Source organism: Ranitomeya variabilis, chromosome 2, assembly GCF_051348905.1.
Source record: "Ranitomeya variabilis isolate aRanVar5 chromosome 2, aRanVar5.hap1, whole genome shotgun sequence".
NCBI lineage: Eukaryota > Metazoa > Chordata > Amphibia > Anura > Dendrobatidae > Ranitomeya > Ranitomeya variabilis.
This window is the reverse complement of record NC_135233.1, coordinates 379,253,794-379,280,500: the sequence shown is the minus strand read 5'-3', so window position 1 is coordinate 379,280,500 and position 26,707 is coordinate 379,253,794. Positions and strand designations below refer to the sequence as shown.

The window sequence follows — 26,707 nt, the reverse complement described above, 5'->3', positions numbered from 1 at the left end:
AACAATCTCAGAATCGCTAGGATCCGTTGAAGCGTTCCTGAGTTATTACCTCATAAAGGGACACTGGTCAGAATTGCAAAAAACGGCAAGGTCATTAAGGCCAAAATAGGCTGGGTCATGAAGGGGTTAAAGGTCACTGACAGTTCGGACCGGAGGCTTAGCAGTGTCGGTGGGCTGCACCGTGCGCTCTCCTGTGTAACTTTGCCTCTCAGCATCGGAGGACCATGGACACTGGCCGGATCCATGGATCTGAGCAGCGCTCACAAACTCTACAGAATAGACCTCGGAAGCGCTGCATCTTTGCCTAGGAGATCGACCACTTCTATTAAACTGCAGAGGTGGCTGGTAAGAATTTTAATAAGAAATAAATTGGAAAGTTTCTCATTTTAACAAGCACTTTCACAATTTTCCAATTTTACTAGTGATAAGCGAGCGTGCTTGGATAAGGTGTTATCTGAGCATGCTCATGTCCTAATAGTATTTTTGGCTTGCTCAAAAAAAAAAATGCTCAGCTGCTGAATTTTCAACAGCAGCAACACATGCCGGGCTTTCCTGTTTGTTAGACAATCCCCTCGTGTTGCAGCCGCAAGGACTCGGGCAGATTTTTCGAGCACGCCGAAAATACTCAATTAGGACACGAGCATGCTCAGATAACACCTTATCTGAGCACACTCGCTCATCACTAAATTGTACTCTTTATACAACCTATTTAAGTGCTGTGTGGTTTAAAAGGAAAAAAAAAAGGAAAAAAAATGATGCAATAATTTTAGATTTTTAAAATTTTCCTAAAAAAGGGATGGGGTGCTAAATAAGGAGACTATCTCCTTTTTGCACAGATGAAAGCTATTGTTTCCTCTTATCAGCCACTTCAGACAAATCGTTCAATCCACCACATTTCATCCAACCATAATAAAGACTTTGGCATTCAGCGTGTCTGGAAAACTGACCGGACTCGTCGTCATCAGGCGAAACCTCCGGGAGCTGAGCGAGGATGTCCGGCTTTATAATGACGTAATCTGCAGATATAAAGAACAGATATTAATCACCTGTATGAAACAGAAGGCGGAATATTGCACACCAGCACTGAGCCCCGGTCCCATTCATCATTGCATTTCCCACAGGTTTTTGGAGTGAATACTTCTGAATTAAAGAATTTTCATCCCCCGATTTGCTCCTTTTCTCCCGTTGTCTTTTGTGGTTTCGTTAATTTTTTTATGGCAATGTGACCTTTACAGATGTTTTAGACCGATTCATGAAACGCAACTTTTTATAAAGTCATGAAGTTTGTCGTAGCTCTACGCCAACGAGTCTATGTACGTCACCTATTGTTTGCCACACGTGCAACGGTTTCATCTAAAACGTTTTAAAATCAGATAAGGACAAAAAAAAAAAAAAATAGTAAGTTAATAAAAATGTTGATCTTTCCATAAAATTCATGATTCGCGTGCGCCATTTTGATGAATTTGTCACCGAAAACTACAAGTTAAAAAAGAAAAGGGACTTAACAAAACGTAAATAATGAATCGGGTCCTGAGGAGCAAAAAAATATGTATTTTTTTTTTGTCAATGTATGGAATAATATGGGGCCTCAATCCTTTCCACCATCCACACGTTCACACTGGGATGTTAAAGGGGATGGAGACTTCCATTTCTTTTCTGTTCTCGGTCCTCCGCTCAGACCAGGAGCAATGATTTCCGGGTTAACGCCTGTGGTTGGCTGCAATGCTCAGGTCCCCAGAACGGGAGCGGTCCGGGTGACCACAGAATGAGCCGTCACTGCTTCCTGTCCCACCGTAGAGACCCGCGGCAGAGAGAAACGTACGGGTACTGATTACGGGTGCATTAAGGGCGACTCCAGGGAACGGGGACCTAAAACCAAAACGTTTCACAGCCTTCGCACTTACTCATGGGGGTCTCCCCGTTGCACAGCCCCCGATTCTTTACACACGGCTCCTTCCCTCGTTCAATCCGGGATATTATTTCTGGCTTCAAGTAGAAACTCCCTGAAATCACAAGAGGTCGGATGAGTGACGACATGGGCGCCATAATGGACACATTACATGGAGTCTGATGGCAGGAAATGACCACTCCGCTGGGTGATCGCTCCCATGTAACATCTGACCATGGAAGCATTGGATGCTGCGCAGTGTTATAGCCACATGTTCGCTATGTAGAGGATTCTTCAGGAATTTCCACAACAGAAGGGGTTAAATGTGCGGTAAATCCGCAGTAAAGTCAGACATGTGGATTTTGCTGCCAAAGCCGAGAAGAAAAAGGTTTGCAGATATCGATGCAGCTTTAGGGTATGTGCACATGTTGCGGATTCCATTGCGGATTTTGTGCAGATTTTACCTGCGTTTTTACACCTGCGGATTCCTATAAAGGAACAGGTGTAAAACGCAGCGAAATCCGCACAAAGAACTGACATGCTGCGGAAAATAAACCGCAGCATTTCTGCGTGGTATTTTCCGCAGCATGTGCACTGCGGATTTGGTTTGCCATAGGTTTACATGGTACTGTACAACGCATGGAAAACTGCTGAGAATCCGCAGCCAAATCCACAACGTGTGCACATGGCCTTATAGTGGCAGGACTTTTTGTTATGGGGGTGTTACAACCTATCCACAGGCTAAGGCCCCTTTCACACATCAGTTTTTTCCCGTCAGTCAATCCGTTGCATATTGTGAAAAACTGATGCGACGGTTCCATTTTTTTCGCAGGATTCAACTAGCGGATCTGGCTAATTGGATGCTAAAAAAAAAAAAAAATCAGAGCATGCTCAGTTTAAAAAAACAGAATCCGTCACCGGAGTCCTTCATTTGACGGATCCAGCGCCCATAGGCTTCCATTCTAGCAAATGACAGACGACGTCAGATCCGTCGCTGTCTGTTTTTTCGATGTACACAAAAAACGTTACTTTGTCCGTTGTCTCCGGCAGCCGGACAAACAATTTTTGATGAATCCGGCAAACGACGGATGAAATGTGAGGCCATCCATCACAATCCGTCGCTAATACAAGTCTATGAGAAAAAAAAGGATCCGGCGGCATCAGTTGCCGGATCTTTTTTTTAAATTTTTAAAAATTCGATGGATTACGACTGATGGCAAAAAACTGATGTGTGAAAGGAGCCTTAATGATAACTCCTAGATCAGTTGAAGTCTGACTGCTGGGTCCAGCGCTGCAGCCAATCAGTAGTTCAGTGCCCCTGCCTGAGTTGAGAGCACGAGCTGCTGAGCTCACTGATTGTCTGCAGCACTGTTGATGCTATAGACAATAAGAGACCCCAGGAGCAGCGGTGGAGACTCCGCTCTGGACCAGGGAAGGGCGAATAAAGCACCTAAAAAAAAAAAACTAGAGGTGGTGGAAATGGAAACCCCCTTTTAGCGCTGCTTCCTCACCTAGGGAGCAGACATCGGTGTAATTCTCCATCATCACCTCCTTGTAGAGCCTCTTCTGCTCCTCGCCCAGGCAGCCCCATTCCTCTTCAGAAAAATACACCGCGATATCCTCAAAATCGTTAACGCCTACATCCTGCAACAGAGAAGACGGCAGCGATTAGTGCATAATAATTACTAATGGAGACACCGGAAACTTCTCCATTGTGGAGCCGCATGTCCTTCATACATGAGGCTCTATATACCGTCGCCCATGGGCTGTAATAGCACAATCTTCACACCGAGTCCTCATTCTCTGATCTGTTGGATTTGGCTTTTTGTGGAAAAAAATTGAAATCAAAGCAACTACGGACACAAGATGTCTCGAGGCCTGATAATAATGATGAGACAGGACAGAACTACAGGAGCACGTGAGGCCTGGAAGACAGAACTACAGGAGCACATGCGGCCTGGAAGACAGAACTACAGGAGTAGGTGAGGCCTGGAAGACAGAACTACAGAAGCGTGTGAGACCTGGAAGACAGAACTACAGGAGCATGTGAGACCTGGAAGACAGAACTACAGGAGCGTGTGAGGCCCGGAAGACAGAACTACAGGAGTGTGTGAGGCCTGGAAGACAGAACTACAGGAGCACGTGAGGCCTGGAAGACAGAACTACAGAAGCGTGTGAGGCCTGGAAGACAGAACTACAGAAGCGTGTGAGGCCTGGAAGACAGAACTACAGAAGCGTGTGAGGCCTGGAAGACAGAACTACAGAAGCGTGTGAGGCCTGGAAGACAGAACTACAGGAGCATGTGAGGCCTGGAAGACAGAACTACAGGAGCGTGTGAGGCCTGGAAGACAGAACTACAGGAGCACATGAGGCCTGGAAGACAGAACTACAGGAGTAGGTGAGGCCTGGAAGACAGAACTACAGGAGCACGTGAGGCCTGGAAGACAGAACTACAGAAGCGTGTGAGGCCTGGAAGACAGAACTACAGAAGCGTGTGAGGCCTGGAAGACAGAACTACAGGAGCATGTGAGGCCTGGAAGACAGAACTACAGGAGCATGTGAGGAATGGAAGACAGAACTACAGAAGCGTGTGAGGCCTGGAAGACAGAACTACAGAAGCGTGTGAGGCCTGGAAGACAGAACTACAGGAGCATGTGAGGCCTGGAAGACAGAACTACAGGAGCGTGTGAGGCCTGGAAGACAGAACTACAGGAGCGTGTGAGGCCTGGAAGACAGAACTACAGGAGCGTGTGAGGCCTGGAAGACAGAACTACAGGAGCACATGAGGCCTGGAAGACAGAACTACAGGAGTAGGTGAGGCCTGGAAGACAGAACTACAGGAGCACGTGAGGCCTGGAAGACAGAACTACAGAAGCGTGTGAGGCCTGGAAGACAGAACTACAGGAGCACATGAGGCCTGGAAGACAGAACTACAGGAGTAGGTGAGGCCTGGAAGACAGAACTACAGGAGCACGTGAGGCCTGGAAGACAGAACTACAGAAGCGTGTGAGGCCTGGAAGACAGAACTACAGAAGCGTGTGAGGCCTGGAAGACAGAACTACAGGAGCATGTGAGGCCTGGAAGACAGAACTACAGGAGCGTGTGAGGAATGGAAGACAGAACTACAGAAGCGTGTGAGGCCTGGAAGACAGAACTACAGGAGCATGTGAGGCCTGGAAGACAGAACTACAGGAGCATGTGAGGCCTGGAAGACAGAACTACAGGAGCGTGTGAGGCCTGGAAGACAGAACTACAGGAGCGTGTGAGGCCTGGAAGACAGAACTACAGGAGCACATGAGGCCTGGAAGACAGAACTACAGGAGTAGGTGAGGCCTGGAAGACAGAACTACAGGAGCACGTGAGGCCTGGAAGACAGAACTACAGAAGCGTGTGAGGCCTGGAAGACAGAACTACAGAAGCGTGTGAGGCCTGGAAGACAGAACTACAGGAGCATGTGAGGCCTGGAAGACAGAACTACAGGAGCGTGTGAGGAATGGAAGACAGAACTACAGGAGCACGTGAGGCCCGAAAGACAGAACAGCAGGAGCGTGTGAGGCCTGGAAGACAGAACTGCAGGAGCACGTGAGGCCTGGAAGACAGAACTGCAGGAGCACGTGAGGCCTGGAAGACAGAACTGCAGGAGCACGTGAGGCCTGGAAGACAGAACTGCAGGAGCACGTGAGGCCTGGAAGACAGAACTGCAGGAGCACGTGAGGCCTGGAAGACAGAACTGCAGGAGCACGTGAGGCCTGGAAGACAGAACTGCAGGAGCATGTGAGGCCTGGAAGACAGAACTGCAGGAGCACGTGAGGCCTGGAAGACAGAACTACAGGAGCACGTGAGGCCTGGAAGACAGAACTACAGGAGCACGTGAGGCCTTGAAGACGGGACCGACTACTCACCATCACTCAGCATCAGCTCCACCGACACCCGGATTGTCTGAGAAGACAGAAGAGTTGTGATGTCAGTATTTCCAACCACTGGACAGAAACCCCAGAGGACGGGTCATAGTGGCCCCAACTTGTGTACTGCATGTAGTCCATTCATACAGGAGACGCCCGTGACAATTGTTGCTGGGGGTGCCATGGAGTATGTATGTATGTACAATTTTCTGTTTTCGTGGTTTAATTTTTTCAGAAAAATCAATTTTTTTTTTATCATCGCTGGCGCTGTGACGGTTTGTTTTATCAAATTGTATTTTTCATTGCTATAATTTTGAGGCAAATACAACATACTCTTCCCTTTTTAATGCATTTTTTAGGGGAGCTGTAATGAAAAAACAACTGAGGCTTTTTTTTTTTAATGTACGGGTTCAATAATTCTGTTTTAATTGATCAGACTTTACTGACAAATGTGTTTTTTATTCATTTTTAACTGGGAAAAATGTGGGCAGATCATATTTTTGTTTTTAAATATTTTTGCAACTTTTTCCCTCACTTTATTTTTTAGACCCCATGGTCAAATTTGAAGCTGTGATTGATTTTCAATATAGAATTAGACAAGCCGGTCAGTATACTAAGGAATGGCAGGCACGGTACCGCATAGGGAATGGGCCTCGGACTGCAGAGCCCCTATGGAAAAGCTAGTAGGAAACACCGTGCAGTGCCAATTCTCCCTCCCACTACTCCCCCAGGTGACGCCATAATTGGGACGCCCAGCTGACCAACGGGAAGACAGAGGAAGGGGCGTCCGGCCACACCCACAAGGGTTAAATTCAGGTGCCGGGGTAAGTACCTTCCTCTTTCTCCCCGGCTGACCCCCTGGGCCAAAGGGCCAGTGATACTAGTCTTGCATGCCGGCGGCTACCCTCAACAGCCGCAGCGTGAAGACAAGAAGAGGAAGTCATCCTATGAAGATAGGAGGCCCTGGATCGCGATGCCCATCGCACCGGGCCGCAGCGGGACCGTCCCTGGGTGAGTATAATCTAACCTATTTTTTTCATCTTTCAGGATACATCGGGGGCTTATCTACAGCATTACAGAATGCTGTAGATAAGCCCCTGATGCTGCTGGGCTTAGCGCATCTTCGATTTTGGGGGTGACAGGTTCCCTTTAATTTCAGGTGCCGGGGTCAGTGCCTTCCTCTTTCTCCCCGGCGGACCCTCTGGAAGCATTTGTCCCACCCTCCTTCCCTTACATATTCACTGATGTTTTTGAGCTGTTAGGATAAAGGGAAAATGTTTTAATATTTGAAATTTAAAAACTGATGATAATAATACTGTTATTAAGTCACAGTGGAAGTGGAGGGAGGGGCAAAGGTTCATAGCCGCTCATTGGCTGCCTGCCTGTTGGTCGCAGACTGGGCCCCCGGCTGTGAGCCCGTTTCGACATGTAATTGCCCCTCCCTGCTTATCAAATTAATAAACTGTGACCGACCTGTTCAACCAATATAGGCTAGTTTGCGTTGTCTTTTCGGGATTGGTGGGGAAGGCACTGTTTACGACACACGGGTCTCCGCAGTCTTGCAGTATATGGGAAAAATGCTGGTCTCCTATAGAGCCCCTGTGATTGGGAGACCCAGGAGGACCAAGATGGAGCCATCAGGAAGCCCCCAACGGCCATGGCAATTTATCGGCTCTCTGCGATGTAACTTCAGTGTCCAGAGCGGAGCTCAGATCGCTTGCTTAGATATCACTGTGAACCACTGATGGTAACATTTAAGGGGGTTCTCCAAGAATGTGATAAAATGGCCTCTGTCACATATTTTAAACGGCAACCTGTCATAGTCACATATCAGGACAGGCTGCAGTCCGAAGAAAAGCAGCTCAAGACGTGTCTCAATGACAGAAGAGCAGCAACATCAACACCCATAAAGAAGGGCTGTGACAGAAGAAATAAATCTCACTGAGCACAGAGGAAGTTATGTCTGAGGCTGGAGAAAAAGAGAATCCTGTGTGCTCAGTCAAGATTTATTTCTTCTCCTGTCACAGCCGTTCTCCTCGGCTCACTGGTACATGTGCTGACAATACAGCTCCTCTGTCATGGAGACACAGGTATTGGGTGCGGTGTATCCTCGGACTGCAGACTGTCCTGATACAGGACTATGACGGGCTACTGTTCGAAATATGTGACGGGGCCATGCTATATGGAAGTGCTCTGAGTGCCCCAGCAGAGTAGCCCCCTGCGTGTGAGATATAGGTGAGCTGCTTTAGCCTTCTGAAGACCCCCATTGCCGCCATCTCCAAAGAAGCCCAGCCCTCACCTAGGCATCACAGGAAAGAGTCACCGTCCCTATATCCGTCAATACGGGGGTACTGCAGTGTACGGGACAAGTGATCAGATGGCGGCAGGTCCGAGTCCACTAAGGGAACTAAAAAAATAAAGTAAACCGCAAAAAATACAAAAAAAAAAAGGATCAAAACGTCAAATTTGTGGGTTTGTCGGTCGCCGCTCACGCCCCAATAAGCGATCGAAACGTGGTATTGGTATGTTCCCTCATCTGGTATCACTAAAAACAGCAGCTCGTCACATACAGCAAGCTCCATCAGCAGGAGAACTACAAGTCCCTGCACCGCAGCTGCAGAAAGCATTAAGTTCTGCATGTAAAGTAGGAAAAGTTTGCATAAAGTGCAATTAGTGAAGTCCCGGGGCGTCCAGTGCAGACAGTGAGGCGCTGAGCCCGGAGCTGCATGGTGCGGTCACCCAGGCACTGAGCAGAGAGCCGGCGTCCTGCACGCATGAGCGGCCATTAGCGCAGGCGTCACATGACCCGCACACCGCACATAAATACACAATAATACCAGAAATCACATCATACCTTTCTGCAGCAGCAAATCACAACGTCACGTGACTCAGCGGCCTCCCGGTTGGTTCCCTGAGGTGTGACGCCACTGCCGCCGCTATGATCTCTGGGAAAGGTAGTCGACTTCGCCATAGACAGCATTAATAACAGCGCGTCACGTGGACTACGATTTCCAGAAGCCCTAGAGGAGGGCGTGGTCAGATGACTTGTAGGAGCCAATGATTGTTCAGGATTCTGATTTGGGCGGTAGATTTCTTTGGGCGGGAAGTATAAAAGAGCTGCCGATGTTTCGATTTCCAGTCCAAATCCATTCCTTCAGTATGTAATAATGTTGTGTGCTGTTCCTCACAGGGCGACCTTTATCAGTGCAGAGAAGGGAGAGGAGTCGGTTTGTGTAGTGAATGGTCGTGTATATTCATCTAATCTGTAAAATGTGATATAAGTCCGCTGCCTCGGAGTAACCTTCGACTCTGCCCTTTCCGTGAAACTGCACATCCAAGCTCTTTCCACCTCCTGTCGCCTCCAGCTCAAAAATATTTCCAGAATCCGTCCTTTCCTCAACCATCAATCTACTGCCCTAGATGAAGCAGCACCTTCTACACGCAGAAAGACCTGACAGAGTCAACGGCAGCCCTGGCACACTGTGCAAACACGCTTTCTTCAGCGTTGTTCAAGGTGTGCAGAGCAGCAGTGGAGAAAGTCTCTCTTAGCAGAAGACTTCATCCACTATAAGTTCATGCTCAAAACCTATAACTCTGCCCTTTATGTGGCCAAACAATCCTACTTCACCACCCTCATCACCTCACTATCCAACAACCCAAAACGACTTTTTGAAACCTTAAACTCCCTCCTGAAACCTAAAGTACAGGCCCCCATCACCAATCTCAGTGGTGAGGATCTGGCCACTTACTTCCTAGAAAAAAATCAACCACATCCATCTGGATATCCCAGCGCAATCTCCTCAGTGTCTGGATCCCCTTCCCTGCCGCACCTCAAGCTCACTAGACATCTTTGAGCCTGTCTCAGAAGAAGAAGTTTCCAAGCTCCTCGCTTCTGCTCGGCCTACAACCTGCAACAGTGACCCCATTCCTTCACCTCTCCTGCAGTCTCTCACCAGTGGTCACCACTCACCTGACTAAAATATTTAACCTCTCTCTTTCTTCAGGTATCTTTCCCTCCTCATTTAAACATGCCATCATAACCCCTTTACTTAAAAAGCCATCCCTGGACCAGAACTGCACTGCTAACTACAGACCTGTATCTAACCTTTCCTTCATCTCTAAACTCCTGGAACGCTTGGTCCACTCCCGTCTAATCCGCTATCTCTCGGAAAACTCTCTTCTTGACCCCTTACAATCTGGTTTCCGCTGTTTCCGCTCTTTACATTCCACTGAAACTGCCCTCACTAAAGTCTCTAATGACCTACTAACAGCTAAATCCAAAGGTCATTGCTCTCTGCTGATTCTCCTGGATCTCTGCCGCATTTGACACTGTGGATCACCAGCTCCTTCTCACTATGCTCCGCTCCATAGGCCTCAAGGACACAGCCCTCTCCTGGTTCTCCTCCTACCTCTCTGACCGCTCCTTCACTGTATCTTTCGTCGGCTCCTCTTCCTCTCCTCGTCCCCTTACTATCGGGGTTCCGCAGGGCTCAGTCCTAGGCCCCCTCCTCTTCTCTCTATACACGGCCCCTATTGGACAAACAATCAGCAGATTTGGGTTCCAGTATCATCTCTATGCTGATGACACCCAATTATACACTTCTTCCCCTGTCATCACCCCTACCCTAATTCAAAATACCAAGGATTGTCTGTCTGCTGTCTCTAACATCATGTCCTCCCTCTATCTGAAACTAAATCTCTCCAAAACGGAACTTCTTGTGTTTCTCCCTTCTACTAACCTCTCTCTACCCAACATCGAAATTACCCTGGAGGGTTCAACCATAACTCCCAAGCAGCATGCCCGCTGTCTTAGGGTCATATTCGACACCGAACTTTCCTTTACTCCCTATATCCGATCACTCACTCGCTCTTGTCACCTGCATTTTAAAAACATCTCCAGAATCCGACCTTTTCTCACCTTTGAAACTGCTAAGACTCTTACTGTCGCTCTTATTCATTCTCGTCTGGACTACTGCAACTCTCTTCTGATCGGTCTCCCTCTTACCAAACTTTCTCCTCTCCAATCCATCTTGAATGCGGCAGCCAGGGTCATATTTCTGTCTAACCGCTTCACCGATGCCTCCATCTTGTGCCAGTCATTACACTGGCTACCCATTCGCTACAGGGTCCAGTATAAACTCATCTCTCTCACCCACAAAGCCCTCCACAGTTCTGCACCGCCTTATATCTCCTCTCTCATCTCTGTCTATCGCCCTACACGTGCCCTCCGTTCTACAAACAACCTAAGGCTAACATCCCCCGTAATCCGAACCTCGCACCTCCGTCTACAAGACTTCTCTCGTGCTGCGCCAGCTCTCTGGAATGCACTTCCCCAGACGATCAGACTGATACCTAGCCCCGACCTATTCAAGCGCGCTCTAAAAACCCATCTCTTCAAACAAGCCTACCACATCAACTACTCAGTAAACTAACTTTGCCCTGTTCCCTCCTTCCAAATATCACTCTGAATCTGCACCCTACTATTCATCTGTCTCCACACTCTCCATGCACATGATAACTGCACTTGATACTTGACTATTGCACTTAAACACACGGGCTGATGACCGGATCATGCAGCTTTGTATGAAAATCCCTATGTATTATAATTGCCAGACCTGAAATAACAAGCACTTTGCACCTATTGTGTCCCCCCATTTCCTTGTAGATTGTAAGCTCGCGAGCAGGGACCTCACTCCTAATGTCACTGTTTAAATTGTCTTAACTTGTATTGAATTTGTCTGTCTTAACTTGTATTGAATTTGTCTGTATAAGTCCCCGCTTAATTGTAAAGTGCTGCGGAATATGTTGGCGCTATATAAATAAAGATTATTATTATTATTATTATTATTACTAAATGCTTGTGCATGCCCTCATCATCTCCCACCTCGTCTACTGCAACATCCTTTTCTGTGGCCTCCCTGCTAACACCCTCGCACCTCTCCAGTCCATCCTTAACTCTGCTGCCAGACTAATTCATCTCTCTCCTCGCTACTCCTCCGCAAATCTCTTCACTGGCTCCCATTCCCTCAGCGTATCCAGTTCAAACTACTAATACTGACCTACAAAGCCATTCATAACCTGTCCCCTCCATATATCTCTGAACTAATCTCCCGATATCTTCCCTCACGTAATCTCCGGTCCTCCCAAGACCTCCTTCTCTCCTCCACACTTATTTGCTCCTCATCCAACCGCCTCCAAGACTTCTCCCGAATATCCCCCATCCTCTGGAATTCTTTGCCCCAACACATCCGACTATCAACCACATTCGGATCCTTCAGACGGAACCTGAAAACCCATCTCTACAAGAAAACTTACAGCCTGCACTGACCCCGCTGCCTCCTCATCACTACCGAAGCTACCGCCTCACCAACATCTGAGCTGCTGCAACCCTCAACCTACTGTCTCCATCCCCACCATCCTACAGAATGTAAGCCCTCAAGGGCAGGGTCCTCACCCCTCAGTACCAGTCTGTCATTGTTAGTTTGCTTACTGTAAGGCTATGTGCTCTCGTTGCGGATTGGGGTGCAGAATTTTCTGCACAAAATCCACATCTCCTGGCAGAAAACGCAGGTCCTCATTTGACGCAGATTTTGTGCATTTTTGCTGGGGATATTCTGCGTTTTTTACCCCTCCGGATTTCTATAAAGGAAGGGTTCAGAAACGTTGCAGTTACGCAAAAAATTAGTGACATGCTACTTCTTTTGATCCGCAGGGGTTTTCATGCGGATTTTTCCGCACCATTAGCACAGCATTTTTTTTTCTATTGATTTACATTGTACTGTAAATCACTTTGCGGAACTGCAGCGTTTCTGCGCGGAAAAAACGTTGCGGATCTGCACTAAATCCGCAACGTGTGCACACAGCCTAAGTGATATCTGTAATTTGTATGTAACCCATTCTCCTGTACAGCACCATGGAATCAATGGTGCTATATAAATAAAAGAGAAAAAATGGCAGTCGTTTAGGCTTCTTTCACATTTCCGTCGGTTGTCCTGCTTCAGAGTGCAGTGAACCGATGTATGGACAGACGTTTGAAAAATAGTTGAAAACGTGTGCAACGCATCCAGTGTTATGACGGATGCGTTGCATGAATCCCGGGCTGAATTTTGAGAGGGAGAGAACGAACTTTTCTCCGGGTTGGAATTTGCTTCCTGGCATGCTCAGATGGAAAAACTCCATTCGTCACTGGATTCCTGCTTTTCACAGTGTGCGCAGGATCCAGTGTCCATAGGCTCCCATTCTGTACAACGACATTTGCCGCAGGAGGCATTGGGGAACGTTTTCCCACTGCAGACAAAAAACGTTCCTTTTGTTCCGTTTTTTTCCAAAAGACGGTCCGTCAAATTCCACACGATCCAGTGCACGACGGACGAAACGTGTGTCCATCCGTCGCGATACGTCGCTAAAACAAGTCTATGGGAAAATGCAGGATCCTGCATTTACAAAAATTGACGTATTACGACGGGAGCTGAAAGACGGAAGTGTGAAAGAGGCCTAAGGCTACTTTTACACTAGCGTTTTTTGCATACGTCGCAATGCGTCGTTTTGGCGAAAAAACGCATCCTGCGAAGTCGTCTGCAGGATGCGTTTTTTTCCCCATAGACTAACATTAGCGACGCATTGCGACGTATTGACACACGTCGCAACCGTCGTGCGACTGTTGTGTTGTGGCGGACCGCCGGCAGCAAAAAACGTTACATGTAACATATTTTTTTTTGTGCCGACGGTCCGCCATTTCCGACCGCGCATGCGCGGCCGGAACTCCGCCCCCACCTCCCTGCACCTCACAATGGGGCAGCGGATGCGTGGAAAAACAGCATCCGCTGCCCCCGTTGTGCGGCGCTTGCACAGTATGCGTCGGGCCGACGCTAGTGTGAAAGTAGCCTAAGTCGCCAGGAACTAATAGACTTTAGATTTAATTTTAAAGGGTAGAAATGCATAGTTATCACATTATTTACTATTTTCCGTAATAATTAGGTAATTATTGCATTTTTTTTTTATTATTCCACGGTTTTCAAAGTTTTGCTGAAAAAAAGTCGTTTTAATATTTTCAGCCCATCAGCCACGAATAACTGGTGGACTAGTGATTGGCAGTCCGGCTCTTTTTAGTGATCCGGCTCTCATGGCTTCACTCACCAATAAAGAGCCGACTCTTTCAGCTCACAAAACGGCTCTTTTTGGATCCTAAATGGATACCCATTGAATGTGTGTTCAGGTGCCCGAAAACAAGCACACCTACCACAGAAACGCCGCCCACTGGCTAGGAACCAATTAAATTGATGAGTGGGTGGAGTTTTGTTCAGGTGGGCGGAGTTACGCCTGCCAAAGTCCGGGATTTTACGCCCAGTAAGAGCCATTCAGGGATTTTAGTGGCTCTCACTGGCGTTCTGGGTCCCATCGTTCACAGCAGGGAGCCGTCTCTTTGTGTCGGATCGTTCGCGAACGACACATCACTGCGGTGGACCGTCACAGGGCCCTGCAGACCGGCTCCTATCAGCACGTAATCCGATGCGACTCCATTATTGTGGCACAACGCACATATGCTCGCTGTGTACCCTACATGGCATGTGGGAGAAGGGGCTCTGGTTAGATGAGACCAAAGGAGAGGTTTTTAGGCTAAATACAAAACGCTATGTGTGACAGAAAACTAACACTACACACATCACCCTGAAAACACCATCCCCACCGTCATACATGGTGGCAGCACCCTACTGTGGGGAGACTTCTCTTCAGCAGGGGCAGGGAAGCTGGCCAGAGGTGATAGGAAGATGGATGGACCTAAATACAGGGCAATCAAGGAGCAAAATCTGTTATAGGCTGCAAAAGATTTGAGGCTGTTGTAGGTTCACCTTCCAACAGGACAACGACCCTCAACACACTGCCAGCCCAGTTACGGTCAAGACCAAAATACCATTGACAATCTGTGGCATGACTTGGAAATTGCTGTTCAGACATTTTCATCCAATGTCACAGAGCAAGTGTGCAAAGAAGGGCCAAAAGACTTGCTGCAGTAATTGCAGGGGAAGGTGGTCGTACAACGTATAGATTTATATTTTTAAAATAATTAGAAAACCATGTATAATTTCCTTTACATGTTACAAATACTTGCTACTTAGTGTTGGTATATCACATAAAATATATTACATTTGTAGGTGTAACATGAAAAAATGTGGAAAAATTCACAAGGTATGAATACTTTTTCAAGGCACTGTATATTCATCTGCTGATTCATAGCTGTCCCATTATTTATACACTTAACCAGTTCAGAACGGGGCCATTTTGCCCCGTTCTTGACCAGACACATAGTCAGGTTTTGGCTTGTATGCACTTTTATAGCTCTAAAAAATGTTCTCATTCGGAACTGTCAAATAATTTTTGCCTCATTTTTATTTACAATATATGGGGCTTAACTTTTATCTAATTTTTAAAGTAAATCAGAAAAATCCAGCCCTTGTCATATAAGTTACAGTGATTCTCAACATTTCAACCCTCCCGATTATCAAGATGTTGCATCACTGATGTGAAGAAATGCTAGACTGCTACACAGCAAAGCTATTGTTACACAGCAAAGCTTCCGCTCCAGCATTTCTTCATATCAGTAGACGTAGTATATAACGTAGTATATAACACAGCCCATGCAGTATGTAACACAGCTCACGTAGTATATAGCAATATGGGCACCATATCCCTGTTAAAAAAAAATAATTTATATAAAAAATAGTTATATACTCACCTTCCGTCGACCCCCTGATCCAGCCCAGGCGTTTACTGATGCTCCTCGTGACGCTCCGGTCCCAAGAATGCATTGCGGTCTCGCGAGATGATGATGTAGCGGTCTCGTGATGTCACCGCTGTGATCTGCTTTCACTTTACGGCAGCACTCAGTCAGAGCGGGAAGCAGACTGCAAGGGACCTGACGGACACCGGAATGTGAGTATGTACTGTTTGTTTTTTTTTACTTTTACGATGGTAACCAGGGTAAACATCGGGTTACTAAGCGCGGCCCTGCACTTAGTAACCCGATGTTTACCCTGGTTACCTGGGGCCTTCGGCATCGTTGGTCGCTGGAGAGCGGTCTGTGTGACACAGACAGCTCTCCAGCGACCAACGATGCCGAAGTCCCCGGGTAACCAGGGTAAACATCGGGTTACTAAGCGCAGGGCCGCGCTTAGTAACCCGATGTTTACCCTGGTTACCATTGTAAATGTAAAAAAAAAAAAACACATACTCACATTCCGGTGCCTGTCACGTCCCCCGGCGTCCGCTTCCCTGCGCTCCTCCTGCATCCTGTGTAAGCACCGCCTGAAAGCAGAGCGGTGACGTCACCGCTGTGCCCTGCTTTACGGCCGGCGCTGACAGGATGCAGGAGGAGCGCAGGGAAGCGGACGCCGGGGGACGTGACAGGCACCGGAATGTGAGTATGTAGTGGTTTTTTGTTTTTTTTTTACATTTACAATGGTAACCAGGGTAAACATCGGGTTACTAAGCGCGGCCCTGCGCTTAGTAACCCGATATTTACCCTGGTTACCATTGTAAAACATTGCTGGCATCGTTGCTTTTGCTGTCAAACACAACGATACACGCCGATCTGACGACCAAATAAAGTTCTGGCCTTCTAGCTCCGACCAACGATATCACAGCAGGATCCTGATCGCTGCTGCGTGTCAAACACAACGATATCGCTATCCAGGACGCTGCAACGTCACGGATCGCTATCGTTATCGTTCTAAAATCGCTCAGTGTGAAGGTACCTTAAGCTTCATTAGGGCATTTTCTTTATCCACCTGATTGGATCATGCAGAGGAAAAATTAATTTTCCCCAGAGATGATTCTCTGCTTTGTTGAAGGGGAAATTATAATCTAAATTTTTACAAGTTTTATACAACATTTTTTTTATCCAACTTTACACATAATTTTATACAACTTCTGTAAATTGTTTTTATTGTTTCACCTAACGAAAATGAAACAAACAAAAAAAAATCCTGGTTCTAATTGGCAACTTTCCAAGCGGCAGAATTAGTTCATGTTGATCCACCCAAACCACATCACAGCAGAATCCACCCAACCGGCTGTGTAATTACTCCTCAGCTCTAAACCGTATCTGGCGCAGTCACATTCCTCCTGGTCACGGGAACTTGGGGCTGAAAATGGGAATTAAATACACACAGACGGCACTCGTAAATGTTCTTTCATTTTTAAGAATTGTGATTCAACAAATAATGTCCTAATATTGTAGATATGTTTCATGTCATAGTATAATCTATAGTATGTTATATGATAAAATCTCCTGCAGGTTAAACCTGGGGACACTGCGTGACAACAGGATACAGAAAACTTTTACTTTCCCTCTAATTCTCCATCTTGAACCTCAGTGTCTTTTATGGGTTGTTTCAGGGAATCATATTGTCTTTTTCAAGCAAAATGTTTCTCTATTCTTGTTACCAAAACACAGTAGCCCACTGATCCATAAGGCTACTTTCACACTAGCGTCGGTACGGGGCCGTCGCGCTGCGTCGGCCCGACGTACCGACGCATACTGTGCAAGCGCCGCACAACGGGGGCAGCGGATGCTGTTTTTCCAAGCATCCGCTGCCCCATTATGAGGTGCGGGGAGGTGGGGGCGGAGTTCCGGCCGCGCATGCGCGGTCGGAAATGGCGGACCATCGGCACAAAAAAACGTTACATGTAACTTTTTTTGCTGCCAGCGGTCCGCCACAACACGACGCAACCGTCGCACGACGGTTGCGACGTGTGTCAATACGTTGCAATGCGTCGCTAATGTTAGTCTATGGGAAAAAAACGCATCCTGCAGACGACTTTGCAGGATGCGTTTTTTCACCAAAACGACGCATTGCGACGTATGCAAAAAAACGCTAGTGTGAAAGTAGCCTAAGACATATTCAGGTGCTGATATTAAATGGAGAAAAAGAAAAGTAATTGAGATTTGTTCAGTTTTAGCTTTATAGTATGAATAAAAGTGCCTCTCTTAACTTACATTAAAAGGAATCTGTCTGCAGGTTTTTTTCTATGTAATCTGAGAGCAGCTTGATGTAGGGACAGAGACCCTGATTCCAGCAATGTGTCACTTACTGGGTTGATTGCTGCAGTTTTGATTAAAAACTTTTCTCTGCTGCAGAACTAACAGAGCTCAGAATGCTGAGCTGTGTATAACCCTGCCCACACAATTGATTGGTAGCTTTATACGATCACTGTGCATAGGCCGAAAGCTGCTAATCAGTGGTTGTTGCTGGGTTACAAAGAGCAGGAGGACTAGATGGCACATGACACCTAGTCTTGTAGTGATAATCTCCAGCTGATAAAACACTGATTATATTGAAACAACAATACACAACCCAGTAAGTGACACATTGCTGAAATCAGTGTCTCTGCCTCTACATTATGCTGCCCTCAGATTACATAGGAAAACCTCCTGACAGATTCACTTTAAAGGGGATTTCATCTACTTTATAGCCCCCCTTTGTTCCAAGAGCTGCCAACAAGCATATTTCTAATTGTCTTTTTTTACATTTCATGCTTGATCTGTCACTCTTTCAGGCTTTGCATTCGGATGGACGAAAAACAGAGACATTGAAGCGCGTGACCGACAGCAAGGTACTATCTTAGAAACATAATATAGTAAAAGAGAAAATTAGAAATTTGCTTGTCCTCAGCTGTTCAGTTATATGGTGGCAGGTTATGAAGTAACGTACAACCGCTTTAATATGGACCATTTTACAGAACCCATGGGATGACCACTACATAGGGAGTGAAGGCTAGTAGGTGCCTCGTTGTGTCTCACTTGCTTGAGCCCGATAGTAGTATTGCCGATCGCTGCTACTGCGCAGGCTCCGGCGGCGACATCTTGGAGGAGGATTTTTTTTTGTTCTCTAGCAAAATTGCAAGATGATCCCCTCTATATACACCGATAGTTGCTACTGTGCAGGCGCCAGTGGCGCATCTGGGGGGGGCAGCCGGGGCATGTGCCGCGGGCGCAGCCGGCAGGGGGGCGCAGTCGGGCCGCCTAATGCGGCGGTCCGCAGTGTCTCTCCCGGCGGCTGCATTCTGCCGCCTCCGGTCTCGGAGTCAGCTGTTCTCTATGCCAACTGTCAAGCTGACAGCCGGCACAGAGAAGTTGCAGAGTGCCGGCTCCCAACATGTGCGGAGGTGGAGGGGGGCCCCTGCAGGGTGGCTGCCTACAAGAGAAAATAGCAGCGGAGCTGCAGCGATCTATCTTCCTGCCCGCGCTTCCTCTCACACAGAGGCGCCGCTGGATGATGTCATCATTCAGCGGCCGGATGTGTCAGACGAAGGCGATGGAGATGCTGTGGCAGAGTGCGAGGAGAGGTGAAAGGGGTGTGTGACTGTGTGTGTGTGTGTGTGTGTATATATGTGTATGTGTGTTCGTGTGTGTGTGTGTGTGTGGTGCGCTGAAGGGGAATGTGCAGAGAAGTAAATGGTGTGTGTGTGTAGCGGGAGGAGAGGGCAATGATGGGGATGGTGGGGGAGGAGAGGGCAATGATGGGGCTGACGGGGAGAGGGCAATGATGGGGATGGTGGAGGAGGGGAGGGCAATGATGGGGCTGACAGGGAGAGAGCAATGATTTGGATGGTGGGGGAGGAGAGGGCAATGATGGGGAGAGGGCAATGATGGGGATGGTGGAGGAGGAGAGGGCAATGACAAGGCTGATGAGGAGAGAGCAATGATGGAGATGGTGGAGGAGAGGGCAATGATGGGGCTGACGGGGAGAGAGCAATGATGGCGATGGTGGGGGAGGAGAGAGCAATGATGGGGCTGATGGGGAGAGAGCAATGATGGGGATGTGGTGGAGGAGAGGGCAATGATGGGACTGACTGGGAGAGAGCGATGATGGGGATGGTGGAGGAGGAGAGGGCAATGATGGGGCTGATGGGGAAAGAGCAATGATGGGGATGTTGGGGGAGGAGAGGGCAATGATGGGGCTGACTGGGAGAGAGCAATGATGGGGATGGTGGTGGAGGAGGAAATGATGGAAGTGGTGGAATGGGCAAGGATGGGGATGGTGGGGGAGGAGGAAATGATGGAAGTGGTGGAATGGGCAAGGATGGGGATGGTGGGGGAGGAAATGATGGAAGTGGTGGAATGGGCAAGGATGGGGATGGTGGGGGAGGAGGAAACGATGGATGTGGTGGAAATGGCAATGATGGGATTGGGGTGAGGAAATGCGGGAGGTGGTGAAATGGGAAATGATAGGCGTGACGGAGAAGGCAATGATGGAGGTGGTGAAGAGAGCAATGATGGGGTGGGGTAGAGGACAATAATATGTGTGTGGACAATTTGAGTGGGGATAGGGGGATTTATTATGTGTGGGGTGAGATTTGGAGTGGGGATGGGGGATTTAATGTGTGGGGGAGATTTGAGGACACAAAATGAAGAGCAAAAGGGGAGATGGGAGGCATATATGAGGAAACCGTACAGGGGAATGGGGGCATATATGAGGAAACCGAACAGGTGAATGGGGGCCATGTATGAGGAAACAATATGGGGGCATGTATGAGGAAACAGTATTGGTGAATGAGGGCATGTACGAGGAAACAGTATTGGGGAATGGGGGGCATGTATGAGGAAACATGGGGGAATTGGGGGCATGTATGAGGAAACAGTATGGGGGAATGGGGGCATGTATGAGGAAACAGTATGGGGGAATTGGGAGCATATATGAGGAAACAGTATGAGGGAATGGGGGCATGTATGAGGAAACAATATGGGAGAATGAGGGCACAGTATGAGGAGCGATGTGAAAAATGTATGTGGACAGAGTACGGGGAGTGAGGGTGATGTGTGCAGACACAGTATGGGGAGTTAGGTGAGCAGGTAGTATAGAAAGTAAGGGGGTAAATATATGAGGTGAACAGGTGGATGTGAGAGGAGACAGTATGAGGAGGAAGGGGAATAGTGTGAGGAGACAGTATGGAGGGACAAAAGTGATTGGGCACAGAATAGAAACTGAATAGTGGGGGTGTAGCATGGAGGGACAGTGTGAGGGCACAGCCAGGAGGGGACAGTATACCAGGAAGGGGAAGTGTGATGATAGAGTACAGTATAAATACTGGGCCCTATAGGGGGGACACAATATGAGAGGACAGTGTGAAGAGGGGGCCGGTATGGAAAGGAGAGGTCAGTGTGAAGAGGGGGCCGGTATGGAAAGGAGAGGTCAGTGTGAAGAGCATGTACCATAAGAGGGACAGTGTGGGGGGTCATAATTTGTGCAGACAATATAGCGAGAGGCAATTTTTTATTCAGGAGCATTTTAATGACACTTGTATCTTTAAGGCCATCATGTAGAGATTTTCTGACAAAGAGCGGAGAAGATGGAAGTCTGCAGAGATGGCTGTGGATAAGAAAACGCATCATGGGATCTGGACAAGATGAAGAAAAGAAGGAGAACTACTCCAGAGGCGACGTCATCTATAAGGTACCTGGATATAAATGTTATGTGTAATACTGACTAACTCTCATGTTTTTATTTATGTTAGGAGCATTAATGGGAATGTCCAGGTTTGTGATGAGTCTGCAGTCATTCTTTGTGACTGCAGACTTCTGAATTCTCACAGTGCGCACTGCACGCTGTCAGGATTCTTGTGCTGGCGATTTACATACATGCGGTCACGTGCTGACTAGACATGTGTGGCCTCACTCAATGAAAATTAACTGAGTGAGGCCGGGCACGTCTAGTCGGAATGTGGCCAGAGGTATACAAATCGCATGCTTGTGCTGACATGACTGTCTACAGGCAAGGGAGAATCCTAAAAGTGTGCAGTGCATTAGTTGTGAGAATTCAGAAGCTGCGATGTCAGGATGCAGCTCTGCAGGTTCCAGTAGTCATCACATGGACACTTCACTCATATGCAACTTTCATACTTGCGGTCCTGTGACAACGAGCTTCTCTTCTACTTCTCTGTTTTTCAGTGATCATTGAGAGCATTAGGGAGAGGAGCTCGTCGGTACATGACTAAGTGCGAAAATCGCATATGTCCTTGGTGGGGGGCAAAATGAATTCTTGCCCCGGGTGCCAGAAACCCTAGATACGCCTCTGGCAGGCGCCATTTTCAAATGGACTTTTTGTAACCCCTTAACGAGCACCATACGCCTTTTAACTGCGGCAGTTACTAACAAGTACAGGAGGAGAACCCTACTTATACTGTACATAAGTTCCACAAACTCATGTCCCCAACACATCCGCTAACTCTCTTTAAATTAGGAATTGTAGTATAAAATGTACATAATATGTATTCTTATTAAAGGGTATACCACTATCAGGACAACCCCTTCTTGAACTAAATAGTCAGCCCCGATAAAGTTAAAATACCTATACTCACCTCTTCTTCCAGCTCCGTTCCAGCTATGTCGACACTCGCGGTCCCTGAGGTGTGATGCAGTGCGATTGCAGCGCCTCAGAGTCCTGGTCGTTGCAGTAATGTCGCTCTTCCACCAGGGGGAGTGATGTTACATCTGATGGTACTAAAAGAGTTCACCTGACCAGGTATCACAGTCACACACTACACTTCACACTCCAGTCCACCAGGGGGAGCAAAGGTTCTATGTACTAGGCCACTCCTCACATATGGGTAAAACTGGTGAGTTGGATAGGAAGTGAGTCAGAAAGCTACCTGGGTTCGACCCAGAGAGGACCTGTCAGGCAGACAGGGGGAGAAGGAGGAACATCTGAGCTGCAGACAGGTCCCTGTCAGGGGTGGGATCCTGATAGAGACAGAGCACGAGATAGAACGTTACGGAGCTGCGCCTGCACCTCATTGCGGCAGCATCTTAAAAAAGGACACGAAGCAGAGTATATTGTGGAGAGTGAGAAACAAGATCACAGCACAAGGAGATAACACCGGGAGGAGTCCTGCCTTAAGATCGGCAACATCCTTCTGAGGCGCGTAAGCTCTACGCATTACTTTGAAACACGGCAGGACAGTTAATTCCAAGTTGGCTGCCCAACCTTTACACCTATGAAGACAACGGAGGCAAATTGTGGGAGAGGGGCATCACTAGGGTCCCTATAAAATAGCTCCAGGCCTACCCCGTCATACGGGTCATCCTAGCCATACCATCTGGGGGACAGAGAGAGAGAGAGAACATCAGAAACATCTACGAAAGTTGTGAGGACTATCCCGTGGTGCTCAGCAGGGAGATACTACAACACACAGGCGCCAGTAGGAAGGCTACTGATTTCCACCTGCAAAGGGAACTCTGGATGTGCCTTCGGACCGGCCGGACTCAGCCAGCCCTGTGAACAGTGCTCTGGACTGCGGACGCTGAAGTCTTCAGTACAAGGTAAAGAGACTGCAACCTTGTGTCCTCGTTATTTACTGCGACCTACCATCACCACCTACTCTACTGGGAAGCCCTGGGGACATACTTCACCTGTGGGAAGGTACACCATCTAGCTGCTATAACATCACCCCAGCGGACCCCTCAGCAGCGTCGGTCATCCTGACCGAATACCATAGGTGGCGACACGAACACCGTACAAATAACTACTACGCCTTTAATTGGACGCCCCTCAGAAAGGCCACGGGCCGGGTCGGGCCACCATGACATCCCCAGAACTGAGAGAGACAGACCCGGTACCGAGTACCCCATTGCCCTTACGCGTGGGGGCGATCCACAGTGACACATGATGCCAGCGCTGGCATCACTGTCCCCATCTCCTGTCGAAATGAAAATGAAGAGGAAGTCCGGGATCAGCTGCAGTCCAGACTTCTTCATATTCAGTTTGTACGAAGGCGGGGATAGTGATTGAGCGTCGGACATCACGTGTCATTACACTGCATCACAGCCCCAGGGACGCGAGTGCCAAGACCGCTGGAATGGAGCCGGCACAGGAGCTGATTATAGGTTTGTTTATTTTATCTGGTCAAACATTTAGTTTGAGAAGGGGATGTCCTAGTAGTGGACAACCCCTTTAAAAATAGGGAACACAATAATTGTAGCCCTCTTTGATTTCCAGAGTAGAGACTCATTGACCTTTTGGGTTGAATTACTGTAATGCTTTTAGAGTATATTTTTTATAAACCTGTGCTTTTAACTATGTTAATTTGTATATGTGATGTGGGTATTTCTTATGAAAAGTTTAAGTATACACAGTATGTCCGACCTATGGATGATGTGAGGCCCCTCAATAGTGGTAATTATTAATTTAAATGGCTGTCTTTGTGGGACATGGAGGAAGTGCCCTGCTGTTTCGTTATGTTACGACTGTCTGCACATAGATGCCGAGAAGATTTGGAGAGTGGCAAGTTATTTTTTTCTAATTTCATGGACATGTTATGAATTTTATTCCCTTTTTAAAGTGGGTGAGACTGAAATAATTATTAGGATGGCCACATATTCTAGGCTACATAGTGTACAGGGTATATCCACCTATTGGGAGAACTCAAATACTGTACTTCCTAACTCCTGCAAACTCTAATGATTTCAGTAACATTGGTCTTCACTTCCCTTCATCTCCTCCTATATGTGACCACCACTGGTGCTATTGGATTGTAGAATAGGAGACCGAGGACTTGATTCTCCAGACATGTGGATTTTGTGGCTCTTATTTGCCATTGCCAACTGTCTTATTCTGTATAGTGGAGAGTGTATTGTTATTAGTCATTATTTCAGACAAGACAGGTTTAGCTAATCTTGATGGGTGATGAATATTATTCTAAGAAGGGACTTTTAGGTGCCAGCTGGGAACACACCCGAAAGGGTGGCAAGCATTTAAATTGTGCCTAACTCTGCTAGTCTGACATATCACTGACGAAAAAGACAGCAGGAACGTTCGCTACAATGAGATGTTTGTTACTGGAAGGTTTGCTCCTCTTGGTTTCAGCTCATTTTACCTCTTCAGGTATTATGTTATTATTAGTTATTACTTTAGATAGCCTAAGTTCCGAAGCATTTGTAAGAAATCATCCTCTACAGAGAACTATGGTGGGAACTCCTCTATCCATCTGAAAACCTCCTGGGTTTAAGCCTTTGTAACCCTTGGTTATATTTAATTACATTGAACACTCCTAAGGATCTGATTTTGGTTCTCACCCTACCATTAGTCCATACCCAAAATCGGGTACATCGGACACATAGTAGTCACCTCCCGATGGAGGGGCACTCTTTCTGAGTAGAATATTCCACAATCCTTTATATTCATATATTCCCCTGATGAATCTCCCTGATGTGAGAGGAGACGCGTAGGGAAGTCTAATCTTTTTGTGTGGTGGGTACAAGTATCTAGCCTTACTTGGGTACTGCCCTTGTAAGGGCAGGAGCAATACAGGGGCACGACTGGGGTAGTACAGTGATCATTTCCCCCTTCAAGCATCAATAAGCTCCTGCCAGGAACAAACAACTAATTTGGTGAGACAAAACCATTTTTTTATCGAGCACTGATACTTATGCACTGTTTGCACTTTATCACGTTCACGTTTACTGTCCATAAAAATGTTTTTACATTAGTAGTATTAAAGGTTATGTTTTAATTTACTTTATAAGGTATTCTCTTGGCTATATATACCTTCTACTAGAGATTGTCTTGAAGTATCTTGACTTGATACATCTTGCTTGTTGGCTTGCTATAATTGTTTATATTTAATTACATTGAACACTCCTAAGGATCTGATTTTGGTTCTCACTCTCGCGTTTCCATATACTGTACTGTTCTTCCAGATTTTAGTTTTGCTTCATAGGAAGATGATTTATATGAAAACAGCACATGGTCCTGGGGTTGTCACGGTGGCTAGACCCGGTCCGTGACCCTGCTAAGGGGCGTCCAATGAAAGGTGTGATGAGGGTGCGTGGTGCAGGTCGCGATGAATAACGAGGACACAGGGTTGCAGTATCTTTACCTCTTTACTGAAGGCTTCAGGATCCGCAATCCAAAGTACTGCTAACAAGGCTGGCTGAGACCGGCCGGTCCGAAGGCACATCCAGAGTTCCCTTTGCAGGTGGAAATCAGTGCCTACCTTCTAGCGCCTGTGTGTTGTAGTACCTCCCTGCTGAGCACCACTGGATAGTCCTCACAACTGTTGTGTCTGTTTCTGATGTTCTTTCTCACAACTCGTATCTGTTCTGATGTTCTTCTCCGTCCCCCAGATGATATGGCTAGGACGCACCCGTATGACGGGTAGGCCTGGAGTTCTTCCGGGACCCTAGCGTCGCCCCTCTCCCACAATTGCCCCCTATGTCTGCTTAGGTGATTTAGGTGAGACAGCCAACCTATAATTAACTGTCCTGCCGCTGTTTGAAGTAATGCTTGGAGCCCAATACTTCCTCGGCGTTCTGGCAACCGGCTACGTGCCTCAGTAGGATGTTGCCACGATCTTAAGGCACGACTCCTACTGGCTTTATCTCCTTTTTGCTGCGATCTCGTTTCTCACTTCTCCACAATAAACCTCGCTTTGTTTCCTTTCTTAGGATGCCACCGCAACGGGTGCAGGTGCGGCTCCGTAATGTTCTGTTCTGTTTGCTAGGTCACTGTCAGGATCCCACCCCTGACAAAGACCCCCCTGAATCTTCCCCTGCAACACCCTCTGCCACAGGATGTTGCCTGGATCCAACCCAGTCAGCTTCTGACTAACTTCCTATCCAGCCCCCAGTTTTACCAGATTGTGAGGAGTGGCCTAATACATAGAACCCTTTGCTCCCCCTGGTGGCCAGAGTGTGAAGTGTAATGTGTGACTGTGATACCTGGTCAGGTGAACTCCTTAAGTGCCATCAGACGTACTATCACTCCCCTTAGTGGCGGAGCGTCAGTACTGCAACGACCAGGACTCTGGGGCGCTGCACTCCCCCCCGGTTAAATCCAGTACTCCCCGTCTGGAAAGAAAACAGCAATACATGTCAGCAAAAGACATACAAAATTTTGAAATGCTATGAACAAGTAAATATAAC

At 47.4% G+C, this 26,707-nt stretch overlaps 2 protein-coding genes across 3 annotated transcripts in view; one reads left to right on the top strand and one right to left on the bottom strand.

Annotated features, from left to right (window-relative positions):
* LOC143806145 (uncharacterized) overlaps positions 1-8,759 on the bottom strand; it is a 44,397-nt gene extending 35,638 nt beyond the window's left edge. The window contains exons 1-5 of one of the 2 annotated variants that reach the window (XM_077286129.1): positions 8,645-8,759; positions 5,791-5,827; positions 3,400-3,532; positions 1,905-2,003; positions 948-1,016 (exon numbers count right to left, since the gene is read on the bottom strand). In XM_077286129.1, coding sequence (XP_077142244.1) covers positions 948-1,016; positions 1,905-2,003; positions 3,400-3,532; positions 5,791-5,793 — 304 coding nt within the window. In that variant the 5' untranslated portion in view covers positions 5,794-5,827; positions 8,645-8,759. Of the gene's footprint in view, positions 1-947; positions 1,017-1,904; positions 2,004-3,399; positions 3,533-5,790; positions 5,828-8,089; positions 8,587-8,644 lie in introns of those variants that run through there. The other variant, XM_077286128.1, reaches the window with a different exon arrangement.
* A 15,821-nt stretch (positions 8,760-24,580) lies between these two features.
* Positions 24,581-26,707, top strand: part of LOC143809483 (major histocompatibility complex class I-related protein 1-like) — a 54,243-nt gene continuing 52,116 nt past the window's right edge. Inside the window, exon 1 of the mRNA XM_077292560.1 lies at positions 24,581-24,668. Within this exon, the coding sequence (XP_077148675.1) occupies positions 24,608-24,668 (61 nt within the window). The 5' untranslated portion in view covers positions 24,581-24,607. The remainder of the gene's footprint in view (positions 24,669-26,707) is intronic.